The sequence below is a fragment of the Eufriesea mexicana genome, unplaced genomic scaffold (assembly GCF_001483705.2).
Source record: "Eufriesea mexicana isolate 0111107269 unplaced genomic scaffold, ASM148370v2 scaffold1172, whole genome shotgun sequence".
Classification (NCBI taxonomy): domain Eukaryota; kingdom Metazoa; phylum Arthropoda; class Insecta; order Hymenoptera; family Apidae; genus Eufriesea; species Eufriesea mexicana.
The window spans coordinates 60,415-77,106 of NW_016909298.1; the positions used below are offsets into that span (position 1 = coordinate 60,415).

At 35.5% G+C, this 16,692-nt stretch overlaps 1 protein-coding gene across 2 annotated transcripts in view; it reads left to right on the plus strand.

Annotated features, from left to right (window-relative positions):
- Stacl (SH3 and cysteine-rich domain-containing protein) overlaps positions 1 to 16,692 on the plus strand; it is an 83,753-nt gene that overhangs the window by 46,481 nt on the left and 20,580 nt on the right. For both annotated transcript variants that reach the window (XM_017900388.1, XM_017900389.1), the window contains exon 3: positions 16,009 to 16,265. In XM_017900388.1, the coding sequence (XP_017755877.1) occupies positions 16,009 to 16,265 (257 nt within the window). The remainder of the gene's footprint in view (positions 1 to 16,008; positions 16,266 to 16,692) is intronic.

Consider the following 16,692-nt stretch of genomic DNA (forward strand, 5'->3'; position numbering starts at 1 on the left):
GGTTGTATGGGTTGTAGTATAATGCGAATGTATGTACTTCATTAAGGTAGTTGATTCGAGTGGAGAAATACCGCGGGGTACTTACCGGCAACCACGTGCTATTCTAGGTTTAGCATTGATCGTCCAGGTTTATGAGAGGATGGATGAACGTGTGTTTTGCAGACGAAGTTGTAATTACTATGAGTACCTGGGTATGCAAACTTGGCTTACCACCATCTTGACCACGTACCAATTATGGAAAGCATTCGGTCTGTTGTTAGACAGTTCCTTCAAAATCGTGGCTATCTGACCTCTGTGGACGTGTTTAACGCTATGTCGTCCGGTGGCACCACGTTGGTATCATGCGCAAATGATGAGTCAGTCCTACCGACACCAAACGAAAGAATCCCGATTAGACGTGCGGATGGCATAGTGTTAATACGCCTAGAGACGGCTAGGGATTAATCCCTAGGGACCGGCGCTAGACTTTCCGTTCAGGCCTCGCCGGTCCGTACGGCCCGAAAGGGCCCACATGACGGCTAACTATAGAGTGAATGGAACGGTACGTAAAACAGGCGTGGCGTTTAACACGTTAAGTGCCACGCCGGTCCCCAGGGACCAGCGCTAGATTTTCTATTCGGGCCCAGCCGATCCTCAGGAACCAGCCCAGATTAGGACCAAAAGGTGCTAGATTTTGGTGTTAAATTCTTCGCCATCTTTGGACCTAACGTTTGGGAATTCCTGTTACAACAATTGGTACATTTTATAAACACTTCGTCCGCTGTCAGTGGCCCATTTGACGGTCGAGTCTGGGTCTGAACGGAACGGCAGGTAAAACAGACTGGGCACTTGACGTATCAATGTGTTATGAATGTTTATGCTTCTGTGACTAGTTTGCATCGATACTGGTAAATATGTTTTCACTTTATAGATTACTAGGTGACAGGGTAGTACCTGAGTATCTTGAGTATCCGTAATACCTTGAGTACTAGATACTTGAATACTATTGATTACAAGTATCTTGAGTACTTTGAATATCTAATGTTAGGTATATCCTAAAGTTATTAGGATAATTAGGATTTAGAAAAGTGTCCACGGTGACGGAGATAATCCTATTGCTGAGAAGAAGCTTGCTGATAGTAGCGACAAAGGAACTGAACTTTGTAGAGAAAGGAAAATTCCAAGAGTAGAATCTGAGACAAGGACACCAATAGGTGAATTTTAGGAATAAAAATGCAGCAGAAAGATATCAGAAAAGGAACTCCAGCAATGAAGGGTGTATTGGAAAAACATGAAAAATAAGTTGAAAAATTGCAAAAAGGTGGTTTTTTAACAGAAATTAAAAATGGAATTTTAATAAAAAGAATAATGCAATTTAAGACCAAGGGAAAATTTTAGTAACTATGGGAGATAACAGAAAAAGAATATTAAGAAGGGTATCTCCAATCGCTGACACGAGTCACTAATCACTAGGCTGATCACTGCTACTTTATTCTACTGGTATAACCTACTTACAGTACTCGCGTTAATATTTAGACACGGTACTATCTCTGTATCTATTACCCTGTGCATAGAAGGATGGCTTAAATATCGCGTTACTTATTTTACAAAAATATGCATCATTTATTGTAACTTGGATATGCATAAAGAATTTTTTTAATTAATAATAATCGTCCAATTTCACTGCAATTTTTAGCCTTTCATGAAAATGTGCATCATTTAGTGTGATTTGGAAATGTATAAAGAACTTTTTTAATCGATAACCATCTCCAAATTTCACGGTAATTTTATCCTCTTCTCTGTATTACTTATTTTTCCGAAATATGCATCGTTTATTGCAATATGGATATGTATGAAAAAAATTTTTTCAGTTAGTAATAATCTCCCAATTTCACAAAAGGTAATTTTTACCTTTTATTCTATTTTACTTATCTTACAGAAATATCTATCATTTATTGCAATATGGATATGTATGGATAAATCTTTTTTAATTAATAATAATCTCCCAATTCCACGGTAATTTTTACCTTTTATTCTATTTTACCTATTTTATAGAAATATGCATCATTTATTGCGATTTGGAAATGCATAAAGAATTTTTAAAAATTAATAATTACGTCCCAATTTCGCGGTAATTTTTACCCTGTCCTCTACTCCATATTACAAATTGCCTTTCGTCGAACGTAATATTTTATCACATTTTGTCCAATAGCCGAAATAATTCGAAGCAACGAACCATCGACAAAATGGAACAAGGATTTACGTGTTCAAATAACCTATTCCTCTAAAGACCATAGCTCTGAGAGAGCGGAAGTCGGCTCGACGGGTAGGCTTTTCATGACCATCGAAAAGTCTAATGAGGCTAATTCCTAATCCCTGTCAAATAGACAACAGGCTTTATTTACCTCGCCGGAAGCGATATCGATCCCCTTGTCGCACGAAAATTGACGTGACAGGGTTAATTGAAAGGGTGGGATGTTTGCCCGCGGGGGTTGAACTATCGAATTCTAAAGAACGTCCATTATGGCCGTCGCGAGCTGCGAACATAATAAGACTCGACGTCTTCAATCACTCGATTTCGCGTTTATCGACTACACCACTTCCTGCCACCATGGGAACCAACGCTGATTATATTTCAGCTGCACTTGTCCCCGATTGTATTTCTCATTGGATAGGTATAGTGATCCACGTCGAAAGGGGAAACATCCTTGCTTCCAGCAGATTTATGACTCTAGAGACCTTCCATAGCGAGGTCAGATCATTTGATAAAAATTTCATGTTGCAATTCTTTTTATCTTTCAGCTTTGATTAATTACAGAACAGAGGTACAGGCTCGCACAAAAGTTTTGAAACGGTTTCGATACCAGACCCAAATCTCGAAACATCACATTACAGAATTTTGGGATTATGAGTTTTAACTGTAAAATAACTACGATATATATTAAAAATATATAAAAATATTAGCTCACCACGATATTAGCCGAAAATGTCAATACAGTTGAAAATTTTACTCAAAAACCTATAAGAATTAAAGTAGCTATAGCAATCCAATAGATTCTGATCCCTTCATTTATGCAAAAATATTAGCTTACCACGATATTAGTCGATACAATTGAAAATTTTAGCCAAAAACCTATAGGAATTGAAATGGCTGTAGCAATCCAATAGGTTCTGATCCCTTCATTTATACAAAAATATTAGCTCACCAGGATATTAGTCGCAAATATATATATATAATTTATAGCAATAATTTAGTAATAATTATAGCAGTAATAATTTAGTAGTAAATTATAGCAATAATTTAGTTTTGGTGGGGTAAAGATGACTATTGGTCCTTAGTGAAAGTAGGAATGAGTCAGTTGTTTTTGGATTCTGAAATTGGTCTGCGTTTATTAGCTAGGCCCTTCTAGTGACTAAGGACCAACAGATCGTTAGTCATCCAACAATATATAATATATATTCTCTTTAAAAGTCTTTAATTACTCGAGGAAGGTATATCTGCCTTTGAGTGCTTCTCTGGAGAGACTGACCAACTCGTGAGAGGGTGTCAAGGGGGTACATCACACGGTTCACCTAACCCCCTAATTCTAATTATATTTATATAAACATTCTTTCTCGGAATTGAAATTTTATAAACTATATATTCATACCTTATATCCTAGATTGATTTTTGTATACAACTAAACTTATCTTTTTAGCAAAGGATAGGCAAGAACATTGTTTCATTTCATACTTAATGACAAAGGAAGATTGGTCAACTGATTATCTATTTACAGGTGCACTAAATGTGGATGCTATTAAATACACGTGTCTTAAGAGTTCTTATCAGTGATGATGTACTAAGACCATGAGTTATTAGTTTATTAATAACTGTGAATTAATTGATGTTCAATTTGGGTGTATATGCAGTTAGGTATGATAGGGAAGGAGTATGTTTTTGGAAAATATTGGTTAACTCATGGTTGGCTATTGGTGGAATTTTGGTTTGTTTCACATGGTTCGTGTCTGGTTTCGGATTTGTATGCAATTGTATGTGATGAGGAAGGGTATGGAAGAGTATCTTGATTTTGGTAAAAATTCATTTACTCAGGGTTGACTCTCGAATCATTTCTGACGACAGCCCACGATAAGTAAGGAAGACTCCAAACTCCAACATGAATCAGCAGATGACTACAGTTCCAAATCCCAAGACACAACCCTGTCATGATAGCTAATTCGAATCACCACCCGATGACCAAACCTCCAAACTCCTCAATACAACCTCTTTCAAACCACCTAGCATAAAATAGCAAGAATATATATATATATATATCCCAAAACCTAAATAAAGTCAGTTCTTCTCAAATTCTAAATATGTGTCACTTATCTTGCAGTATACCTACTCTACGGATAATATCTCGTATAGAGGCATAGTTATTCTTATTTTTCGTCGTTGCAAACTAGTCCCGTGACACATTGGTGAACTTTGACTGCAATTTTGAGTGAAAGGTTGTCTTTACACGTTCATTCCTTTACAACCATATACCAAACGTTCTTCTCATTCTCTTAGAGCTATGCCTATTTCAGTCCCATATTAATTACTCCAATTTTTATGTTTACACGTATTTTCAGTCAAGGCCCAACTCAGACATAGATCAGGTTAGGGAATGTATTTGTTGGAAAGGGATGGTTATTGAGAACCTTCGAGAATCGTGTACTCGATGTGAATCCCTTCTATGGCAAGAAGTAATCGCTACCATACGCACGCATTACCCCAAAAATAGCCTATCCTCCGTTGTCTTGACGTCCGGGAAGCTTTACTGATGAACCTTCTAAGAAATTCCAGACCAAGCGCACCTTTCTTCCCTTTTCCCACATTTTTTCCTCCTTTCTTTGCTTTTATTTCATTACACCTGGGCAAACCGATTAACAGAGTACGAAGTAATTTATCCTCCTCGTCGTTCCCCTAGTGGCTGAGAGCTAGGGGTAGGAACGATGACCTTGAGGTATAAGCTGAAGCCTGGAAGTGTGAATTATTTCTCGATTGAGTGAAAGAGTATTAACAATATGTAACGTAAATGTACGATAATAATAATGTAATAATATTAACAATGAAAATAATTATTATAATAATTTTTCGAGTCGGATGAAATTTGACATAAATTTGACGCAATGATGAGGTAACGATTTGAAATTGGAAAGAAATGACGAGTTATTCGGGTTTGTTGATAAAGGGTGGAATAGAAAATTGGCAGTTGAAAAAGAGGAATAAAATATGATTGGAAGAGTGGACAGATTATTGACCAGGGTTACGGCTAATTAGTTTACGATTGACCTAATGGCTTTATATTCATCAGTCATCCATGACAATTCAACGCCAACCTCATATGGCTCGAACGCAGCTGTATCGATTGGCTGCCCATTGGAATTGACACGTATGCGAATAATTGAAGGTGTCAAATAGCGAATCGGCCCAGCACGCGTTAGCGTTTGATGCAATGAAACCCTTAATTAGTAATCTCCTAATCCTTGGAATCTAAAGATTCGATCTCTGAAAATTAATCGAAATGAAACCAAAAGATATCGCACAATAAATTTGCATATAACAAATTTCATTGGAGAAAGGAGAAGAAATATGCCAAATATAATTCTTAAAAAATATTAAATCGTGTTATTTACTATCTTTGCTCGTGTAGAGTGCAGGAGAACACTATTAAAGTGGTTTCATTAAAAACAGAAAAGAATAGGTTAAATATAATTCTTCAAATCGATCTATTTAGTATTTTTACTTGTATTTAATATTTAAAAAATCATTATTAAAGTATCTGGTGATTAGAGAATTGAATTTGATACAATTCTCAAAATGGACAACGTTGAACCAAAATGGAAAATTTAGTAAAATATAGTGATGCAAAAGTCACTCTTGTACTTTCACGAAATTTTTTTGATCCCACTTTGGTGGGATTATTAAAGAATTTTGTATTTTGCTGAATTAGGTGTGTAATTTGTCCAATTAGAAAAATTAAAAGAAGTCACAGTAATAATAAAATTATTATTGCTATTATAAATATTACTAAATAGTATTATTATTTTTAGATCAAAATAAAGTGATTTACCATCCCTAAGTGGGAGACCAATGTGTAAAACGATTATGTGAATTATGTAGAAAAGTTTCATCGCACTCACCACACTCTCAGGATATTACCCCATCAGTCTACTACTGCTTTGTGTATTACAACATTTTTTAAGGGTGAAAAAGTTTCAGCAGTCTATAGCAAGCGAAGTTTTAACGTTTTATGGTGCCTAAGGGTGGTAGAAAGTGTTTTGATAATAAATCACAGAAGTTTTATAATAATAGTATCTTTGTTTTTCAGTAATAGTGTCTTTGGCAAGAAGATAGGGAGAAGTTGGAAACAAAATGGCAATTACGTTCCTCTGCAGCATGAAAAGTTATACCTAGTTTGAATATTGATCTAAATATCACAATCTGTTTGTTCCGATGTTAGGATTCTGAGGAAAAAATAGGTCAATGTTGTAAAAAATTCGTCATTGAGTATCATTATTTGAATTAAACGAGATAGTCTTTTTATGGGGCGAAAGCAATCTTCTATAAATGACTCACAACTTATCTTATCATCAGGAGGAAATTTTAAAATCATAATCACCCGAGATAAAAGTACTCAAATATAAAACCGTTCCAGGAATTGATACCCACAGGTGTTATTTCTCTTGACTATATATCACATTTCGAAAGTCAATTTTATTACGTTATTGTTTTAATAGTAACAGAGCATAAAATATTTCCATTTACAATTTCGTATTTAGTAATATAGTGTAAGCTGATGACAATTAAAATAGTATAATGGAAAGAAAATAATTAGTAACACAGAATAAAATATATTTCCATTAAAAATTTTGTATTTAGTAATATACTGTAAGTCAATGATAATTAAAATAGTATAATGGAAAAAAGATTATTATATACTATACATAATATATATATTTATTTTAATTATTTTCTTTCCATTATATTATTTTAGTTATCATCAACTTACTTAGTATAATGGAAAGAAAATAATTAAAATAAATAAATAATAATATATACATATATATTATATATATATATATATAGTGGAAAGAAAGTAATTAGTAACACAGAATGAAATATATTTCCATTAAAAATTTTATATTTAGTACTATAGTGTAAGTTGATGATCATTAAAATAATATAATAGAAAGAAAATAATATGTAATAATAATATGTAAGTTTATTATAATTATTTTGATCATACGAAATTGTAAGTGGAAATATTTTATTCTTTATTATTATTAAAACTATGGCATAATAAAATATAGTTCTTAGCTGGAAATCAACGTTGACTTTGCCAAAGATTTTTAATAATTCCAATTACATTATTTATCACAAATTTCAATTTATAAAACTGAATAATTTTTCAGTAACTTGTATATAAAGTACAACAATTTTTAGATCATTTAACAAATTATTCTTATCAATGAATTTCAATAATTTTTTCAACATCTTGATATCATGATTTTTAAAATTAATTTCTCTATCATTTTTTAATAACCATAAAAGTAAAGGATCCAAAACCAGCCATATTCACTAATTTTTTAATTCCACTGTAAAATTACAGAATATTAACGTTAGTATACCATATGAAAATGTCGCTTCGCCAATTTCTCCTTAAATAAAAAATATTTCAAAATGCCGTGCTGTGAGTGAATCGATAAGCAAGGAGCTTCCGTCCTTTCGAAAATCGACCGTCGAGAATCGATTGCCAAGGGTAGGAGAATTTCAGCGTGGTAGGAACAACGTGGAAGACGGGCCTATTTACGCGACCACGTCCGGATAATCGATTCCCGTTATCTCGACGAACACGGTGACACGAACGCGTGCACACGGGCCGCGTGTACATTGATCGTGGAGCGGAGGTATTCAAACAACGGCCGTAATGAAAGCACTCGGCTAAACGAGAAATCTCCGCGAAATCGGCTCGGGTTACCTGTCGGTAACCCTGGCAACTGGCTCAGGAGAGCTTCTGGCATTTCTGCCTTCCTTCTTCTCTTGTATCGATTTCTCGTCATATTTAGGAGAAACGAAGAAAGAAATTTCGCAATCGCTTTTGCTGTCGTTTCATGTAGCGAAGGGAAGTTGCGAGGTTACAATTCGGTGAGGTTAAGTCTTTTTAGGTTAGGTTTCTTCCACTTGTTCTAACGTCCAGGGGATCTGGAGAAGAATATTTTAGCAGTTTCTTCTTCGTGTGCTTTTGTGGCTGATGAGTATTATGGAAATAGAGAGTTGGGCTGGTAGAAGCAGGCAATATCGCGTGTGAGGTAATCCTAACCTCACTCTGGTAACTGCTTGGAGGGCGCTCGTTGACACTTTTGCTTCCTTTCTTCTGTCCAAGCTTGTCTTTTCGTCGAGCTTTCGTGTAATGACAGTCGGAGAAAGTGGAAAAAGGAATTTTTGCAATTTCTTTTTGCCATTCTTCCCTTGGTGAAGAGTATTTTTAAACTTGGAGATTCTTGAAATAGATCGATTCTTAGGTTAGGTTAGTTATTGTTAATATTACATGTGTTAAATATTTTGTTTTTCAGAATAATGAAAGTTAAGGTTGTTTCTGAACTATAGTGACTCTTATATTCCACTGCTTCGTTTCTTCCCCCTGTTATATAAAGCTTCGTCAACCACTTAGGAACGTATTAGCGAAAGAAGCTATACAATTCATAACATACTATGCAATTTATGGTACTTTCATCAATTTAGCGATTGCATTCGATTTTTCAACTTTCCATAAGTTATACTCGATTGAAATATTCTATAACGAGGCAAACGAGGTTTACATTAAGACACTCGTAAATATGGCTGCCGCAGTACAAAATGGCGGCAACTGAAACGCAGTATCAAAATGGGTATACACCATTTTACGTAGTATTATATATATTAATAACACCAAAAATCAAAGATAGTATTTTTTAGGCTTCTTTTTATTATTTTTCATATATATATAACTTCCAGAAATAATGATCCAGCATCTACTACATTATCGGGGCGAAAGAACAATCGCAGCTGATTGCTATAAAAGGGGTGCGTGCCATCTGCCAACATTCAATTAGTTGTGATTTTGACAAAGTCGTGTTAAAAGTCGAAGTAAATTGAAATACCGATTAAACAATGGACTTTTATTGTTGCAACTAATTGAGAAACGAAATAAAGGGGTGCCAGTCAGCAAATTAGGTTATTAAAACACAATGTCCCTGTTTTATTTGAATTATTCCATAATCCAGCGGTCGAACTCGTAGAAGAGAAATTCTAAGTAGCAAAATCCGTAACAATATTGTTATATAAATGTTTCTAATTATATTTTGATACTATATGCACGTAATATATCAATGTACGTGTGGAAGATAAGATACCGGAGTACGTTAAATAATTTATCGAATATTAATCATTTCACAAATTCTTAATTTCACATCTTCAAAAATTATACGCCAAAACAATGTTTTCTACGCGAATTGGAAAGATACTGGAACGAGTTGATAGTAGCTACTGGGTACAGTTCTTTAACGCGTCGGATGTTTTCTGGGACAGACCCGTTGTCGGAATGAGTCGAGAGTTCGCTAAGTCCTTTCGGTTTTCAAATACAATCCACTTAGCTGGCCTCGTGTACACGGCAATAGTTGTCTCTTGTTTGAAAAACTGCTGCGGAATATGACGCAATTTGCGTATCCAGCATTCTCAGAAACTGCTACCAAGAATAATTTAATTTCGTCCGGTGGATTATTCGCGCTAAACGATGTCAATTTCTGAAACATTCTCAGCGAGGTCAGGATACTTTAAATTTAATTCGTCTCGATTCTGAGTCGAAACTGAAGACGTATGACTTCATACGTTTTGCAACATGATCACCTGGCAGTGATGCCGATGGTATCATCTCTAAATCAGTAGCCCATGGTGACCTGAAGATTACACTTTTGACGGATACGATTAGACGATTATGCTCCTTTCACCGGCCTGACTTTAATTGCACGAGTTTGAGGAACTCGGCACTTAGACTTGGCCTTATGGGAATGTTCCAAATTTCGTGGGACACTCTTCATTAAATCAGTAAAGCAACTTTAATTGACTTTCTACTGAGCACTCTAGCAGCGATAATTGAATTGTGAACAATTTTTTTGATAAATTTCGTAGAATTTTAGAAATAATGAACATTAAATGAGGAAAGAATTTTTGGAAAACTGATGGGTGGTTATTTTATTTCTTCTTTTCGATGGTGTTGAAAGAATTGTCATAAGAAACTTCGAATTCGTTGATTTGGACCCTGTCAAAATTAGTCGAAATGGATAATGGAACAAGCTTTAATTAATAATTCTAAAAATATATGTAAGTTTGTAATATTTAAAAAGATTTTACTTGAAATTCTCTTTTGGCAGGGAGACTAAGGGACCCTGAGTGATTCTTAACCTTCAACTAGTATCGTTGAGTCATAAGTGACCACGATAAATTAGGTTAGGTTTAGGATATATTTGAGTTCAGGTTTAGGTTAGGTTACACAACTTCGCGGAATTTTATTTTAATTTATATTGTTCTTTGTCTGATAAACACCGATAATAACCACGTTATAAATATAGAATACAACACCGAACCTAACCTAACATAAATTACTACATAGTTACTTCTGTCTCAATAAGACTCAGCAAGCGTTCCATGTTTAATTCCCATCATGTCCATCTAAGGTTCACAAATTTCTACACTAGTCTAGCTTGGGCATGAATTAAATATGAAGTTAGGTTTGGGTTGGATTCCATAATTTGGAGGTATTAATTTTAATTTATACTCCATACTTTGATTCTATAAATTTTAGTAGTAGTCTTCCATAAATAACCTGAAATTAGCCCAAAATGTGAAGGTCGGACATAACCTCTAGGGACTCAAGATTAGGACTAGATAATTCTAGAGATTCGTCATTAGGACTAAATGGCTCCAGAAATACAACATTTAAGATTAGATAATTCTAGAGATTCAACATTTAGGACTAGATAATTCTAGGGATTCATCATTAGATCTTGATAATTTTAAGACTCCTAAATTAGGACTAAATGGCTTATGGGAATCAATATTAGGACTAGATAATTCTAAGGATTTGACGTTACGACTAGGTGGCCCTAGGAATTCAATATTAGGACTAGATGGCTCCAGGGATTCAACACTATAACTAGATAATTCTAAGATTCCTACATTAGGACTAAATGGTTCAAAAGAATCAACATTAGAACATTAGAACTTACTGCATAGTTACTCCTGTCCCTATAAGATCCAGCAAACGCCCCATGTTTAATTCCCATTGTGTCCATCTAAGATTTACAAATTCATATACCAGTCTAGCTTAAACATGAATTGAATATGAACCGTATTGAGGTTAGGTTTGGGTTGGATTCCTTAATTTCGAGGTATTAATTTTAATTTATACTCCTTAGTTTTACCCCATAAATTCTAGTAATAGTGTTCCTTAAATAATCTGAAATTAGCCGAAACTATGACGGTCGGATATAACCTCACGATACTTGTCGAAGCTTAGGGCTTCTTTATACTTAATTTCCACCTCGATAATCGTCCGTTCGTAGATTCAACCACCGGTCACCGCCGCGAATTAATCAGGAAAAATTAGAACCCGAACTTAACGAGAAAAATATTAATACCTAATGGCGTGATTCCAGCCTGGCCTATTTCGTTGGACCAGCGTGAAGTTCGCCGTGTCACGGAATTAATCGAGCCCGTTTCCCTATTTTTAGACACGTTCGCGTAATTGAATGTCAATTCCGCGCTCGTTAACCAGCCGCCGGTTGGCAACACTGGTCTACCCTCTCGTAGCGAACGTCAATGGTAATAATTGAATTTTTCACAAGGGACGATCTATTCAAATCGTCGTACCAACGTTCCTCCTTCCGGTCTTCACTAAACATTCCCCACCCAACTCCCGTTCCAATATAAAGCTCCATTTCCACGGTATTAAAACGAAGGGATTGTTTATTGCGCGACGAAAGACCGAAAATGAAATAAAAGGATAAAATGGGATGAAATCGACATCGGACGAAGGGCAGTGAAAATTAAAAGGATCAATCAGAGAACCGGAATTGCAACTGGGTCGTTAAAGGAGCGAAAATTAAAACTTCCGTGAACATCGTGTCGAGATATATCAAAATAAAGTTTCATTTTCGAGATATTTCGTGAGTACAGTGCAAGATAAATTGCACGTTTGTAACGATGTCGAATGTTTCGAATGCCATGTCAGAATATCTCAGCTCGATTGCTAGTCATTGTTTACATCATCGTCGGGGTAATAAAATTCCCCAAACTGAGCCAAATCTAATGGTCACATAACCTATACTTGAACTGGGAGTGTAATATTTCAATCGACTATCGGATGTGGTTGACCTAACCTAAAAATTAATATCCGAAGATGTTTTCGTGACTGTATCGCTCATTAATCCTTCAGAATATATAATCTTCGTTAATAATTGTCGGTAACAGTACGATATTCTAATTGTCTAAGTGTTTAGAATATTTGGGACTCTATTATAACCTAAAAATTGTGATTTGATGATGTCTGATGTGACAGCGTGTTCGATATTCAGACAAGTCCAATGGAAAGGTAAAAATTTCGATCGACTTTAACAATCTTCAGTAATAATTTAATACTGTAATTGTCTGAATGTTTAGAATATTTGAGATTCTGTTATAACCTAAAAATTGCGATTTGGCGCGACAGGGTGCCCGATATTCGGACAAGTCCAATGGAAAGGTAAAAATTTCGATCGACTTTGCGTCATAAGTCTACAACATCTGCCAATTCCCTTGGCCAAGTTGCGTTTAGCCGTCGAGGGTCTGACCACTCGAGATACGTATTTATTTTCGGATTTTGTGTATCGTGAAACAGCCTGTATATACCTCTAAAAGTAACCGTGATACGTCAACAAGCTACACGATCATTGTAAATATTTGGTCTGTGCACGTGAAATGTCGTTTTCGCAAATAATACTTCAACGTATATTTAATTAAAACAATTCCCACGTTATTCTACCCATTTTTCAACTAATTTGATTAAGTAATTAATTCCAATATTTCCATATACGTATATACAAAACTCGCAAGTTTTCACTTCAAAAGTTCTTCACATTGTGCATTTAAAATTTGTTTTGTCTCGAAATAATTTATTTTAACTTGAAAAAAAAATGAAAATAAAAATTTGTGTATACAAAATCGAAAAAAAGGAGGAAAATTTTGTATCCCAATTTTTGTACATTTTTATTCTAATCGTGCAACGTAATTGGTTTTATTTGTAACTTAGCAATATGTTTTTAGTGTAATCATAATTACAGGTTAGGAAATGTAGTAACGAATTAGTCCTACAGATGGCTACCAAACTCTTCAATCATTCATAGAATGAAGTTGTAGTTATAACACTTTGTTTACACATTATAGTATCGAATCATGGTCTTGAATTTAGAGTTACTATACACATATATTTTGATAATAAATGACGATACGTTTTAAAAATGGATCCCATTTATTTCTTCGATACGAGGTCATTATGTCCGCTCACTTGAGCTTCAGTATATCGCTTAACTCACACTGAACTCGTTCATCCATTTTCTTTATTTTATTTTATTTACGCCAATCGATGAATAACGCTAAAATAGATTCTCTTCATGTGGAACGATATTTCTTTTGTTGCTCGTCGTGGATTATTTTCAATAATATCACTCGAAACCCCGCCTACTCGTTAGCTCATCTCCCGATAAAAATCGCCATTTTTGAATTTCGCAAATCTGTCGTTGAACAGTCACAAACGTTTATATAACCTTCTCATAAATTCTAAATTTATGCGTTCATTATTTATTTCATTTATAACATTATTTATGTTCAGTATTTGAATTCATATAAAAAATTCGCACGAATATTTTGATTTTAATTTGTCCTTTTTTCTTTTTTGTACGTTTTATTGATATTCGTAAGTAAATCTGCGCTTTCTTGGTACGGTTGATAACAATCGATGACAAAATCTCGAGAGAAACTATGTTGTTCTGTGTACGTCTATTTAATACATTGTGAGGTTAGGAAACCGATGCCAAGGTGTTGTTTGACGTGGTTCTCAATGTATAATCATTTCCTGCTGGCGTCACACGTCGGATGAAGACACTGACAAACGGCCACTTAATGTTTTCCTGGCTCGATAAAACCGATCTGTCGTGACGATGCAACGAAAACACGAATCCGTGACCATCGCTTGACTTAAACAGGCATTTCAACGTTATGAGGTTATGTAGGACTCGTGAGAGTATGTACATAGAACATTGACTATCTATCGAATGAAAGAAATTTATTTATTAGGATAATATATTGACGACATTGGTTAATGACAAATGGGACGTAATTTATTGAAAGTAAATTTAATTTTGAAGTCAATAATGAAATTACAATGAAATGCTCCACCCTAACCTCTCAAGGAATATTGGTATAAATGGATTTATAACATTTTCTTATATCCATCTAGCTTTTTATATTTGAAGTATTTGAAGATTTTGAAAGCTAAAATCATCGTTATTTTCTTCTTTGAGTAGAGGAATTGCCAAAACCATGATCAAATTTTTTAATACACTATTAGTATATGCTTTATACGATCCTTTTTCTTATGATAATGTAAATTTTGGTCAAATAATTCTACGTATAAGTAATATATTAATTACAATAAGAATTAATTGTAACTTCGCATTTCTCTCATTGGGTGGAGTCCAAAATGAAATACAGTGTTTAATCCCAAGTGGACTGAGAGTCCTAATGGTATAGTAATGTAATTATTATAATTCTTCTTTAGAAAGGAATTTAGGGATGTCTATAGTCATTGGAAAAGTTGAAGACCAAACTGTTAATTGACTGATGACGTTTGCAAATCTTCTACAGACAAGGCTGTTTCCATGAGCGACGTTTCAATCGGGCCCGGGGCTGTCCGTTCAATTAATTAAATGGAACGTTGTTTAAAACGTTTCCACAGTTCTGTCGGGGTCGCGGTCGCTCTATGGCGGCGCCTAAAAGCATAGACAGGCGAGAGGGTGCGTAATGTCAGACACATCGGGCCTGTGATACAGGATACACGAGACGTCGAGTTCTCTTCAAATATTTCGACGCGTGGAGAACGGATGGCCGCTCTTGTATCAATAAACAATTAACGGGCGTCAGTGAATGCTACCAGAGTGCATTGTGCGCTGGAAATATCCATGGAAGAGTTGTCCCAAAACAGTGAACCTCGGGGACAATTAGCGGGATCAAGGATAAATCGATCAGCCTGTTAACTGGCGGCACAATGATGGTCAGTATATTAGTCCTACATTAATGGAAGCCTGCTTCATTAAAAATTAATGACATCTATCAACCGGGACATTAATGCCTGTAATAACGCTAAGCGCCGATTAGTTTAATGGATAAGGTGACATGAGAAATTTGGCATCGAAACTAGGTGACCTTGAGGTTGCAATATTAGTGCTAACTGATTCTAGGAATCCTACATTAGGGCTAGATGGTTCTAGGGATTCGATATTGGGACTAGATAATTCCAGGGATTCGTCATTAGAACTAGATAGCTCTAGGGATTCAACATTTGGGACTAGATAATTCGAGGGATTTGTCATTAGGTCTAGATAATTCTCAGACTTCCACATTAGGACTAAATGACTTAAGAAAATCAACATTAGGACTAGATAATTCTAGGGATTCGTCAATATTACTAGATGGCTTTAGAGATACAACATTGGGACTAAATAATTCTAAGGACTCGTTAGTAGGGCTAGATGGCTTTAGGAATTCGATATTAGGATTAAATAATTCTAGAGATTGAACATAAGGACTAGATGGCTCTAGAAACTCACCATTAGGACTGAATGACATTGAAAGCTGAAGATCTGAACGAGATGTCATTCAGGTCCTACATAAGTCTTAAGTCTAACTGATTATCTAATTCTTTTTATCAACAGTTTCAGAGTTCGCCCAGGAGCTGGGCGCGGCTATGGAAAGCCATTCAGCGAACGTACGACGCCTTGTCGACGAGTTTCGAAGTCGGTCTGGAGACACTAGGGTTGATACCGGCGGGATGCGACGAGTTTGGGAAAGTTTACTACGTCAGGTGCAGTCAGATGCAGAAGCTCACTTAGACCTGGCCGCAGTTCTTCAACAGCAGTTGTCTAGACCCACCTTGGAAGCCAGCTTCCACCGTAAACTCCAGTCTAGGAAGGTAATTCACTCCTGATCCTATCGACTATGGAAATTGAAGAAATCCCTGATGACAGAAGTTTGGTCAAATCCCTGGTATTTTCTGTTCCTCGTACCAGCTCCAACGCGTGAACAGTAGTAACGTTTCAGAGTAAGATTCGTCAAGTGATATATCCCAAATCACACGGAGCTGCCGATGCCACTGATAATACGAAAATCTTCCCAAGGACGAAATTACATTTGCATCATAGTAACTCATTTGAAGTTACTTCATCCTTGACAAGATTTTCGTATCGGAGGTATCAGGTGGTCCTTCCAATGGAAAATTGAAGTTCTCGAGAGAGACTCTTCAAAGGCCTCCTTTACAACTCCAGGTGTCCCTAAATGTCAACACTTAGGTTGAATAGAACTGCAAATCATCAAACCCTATTAATCAGTCTACTTCCTAC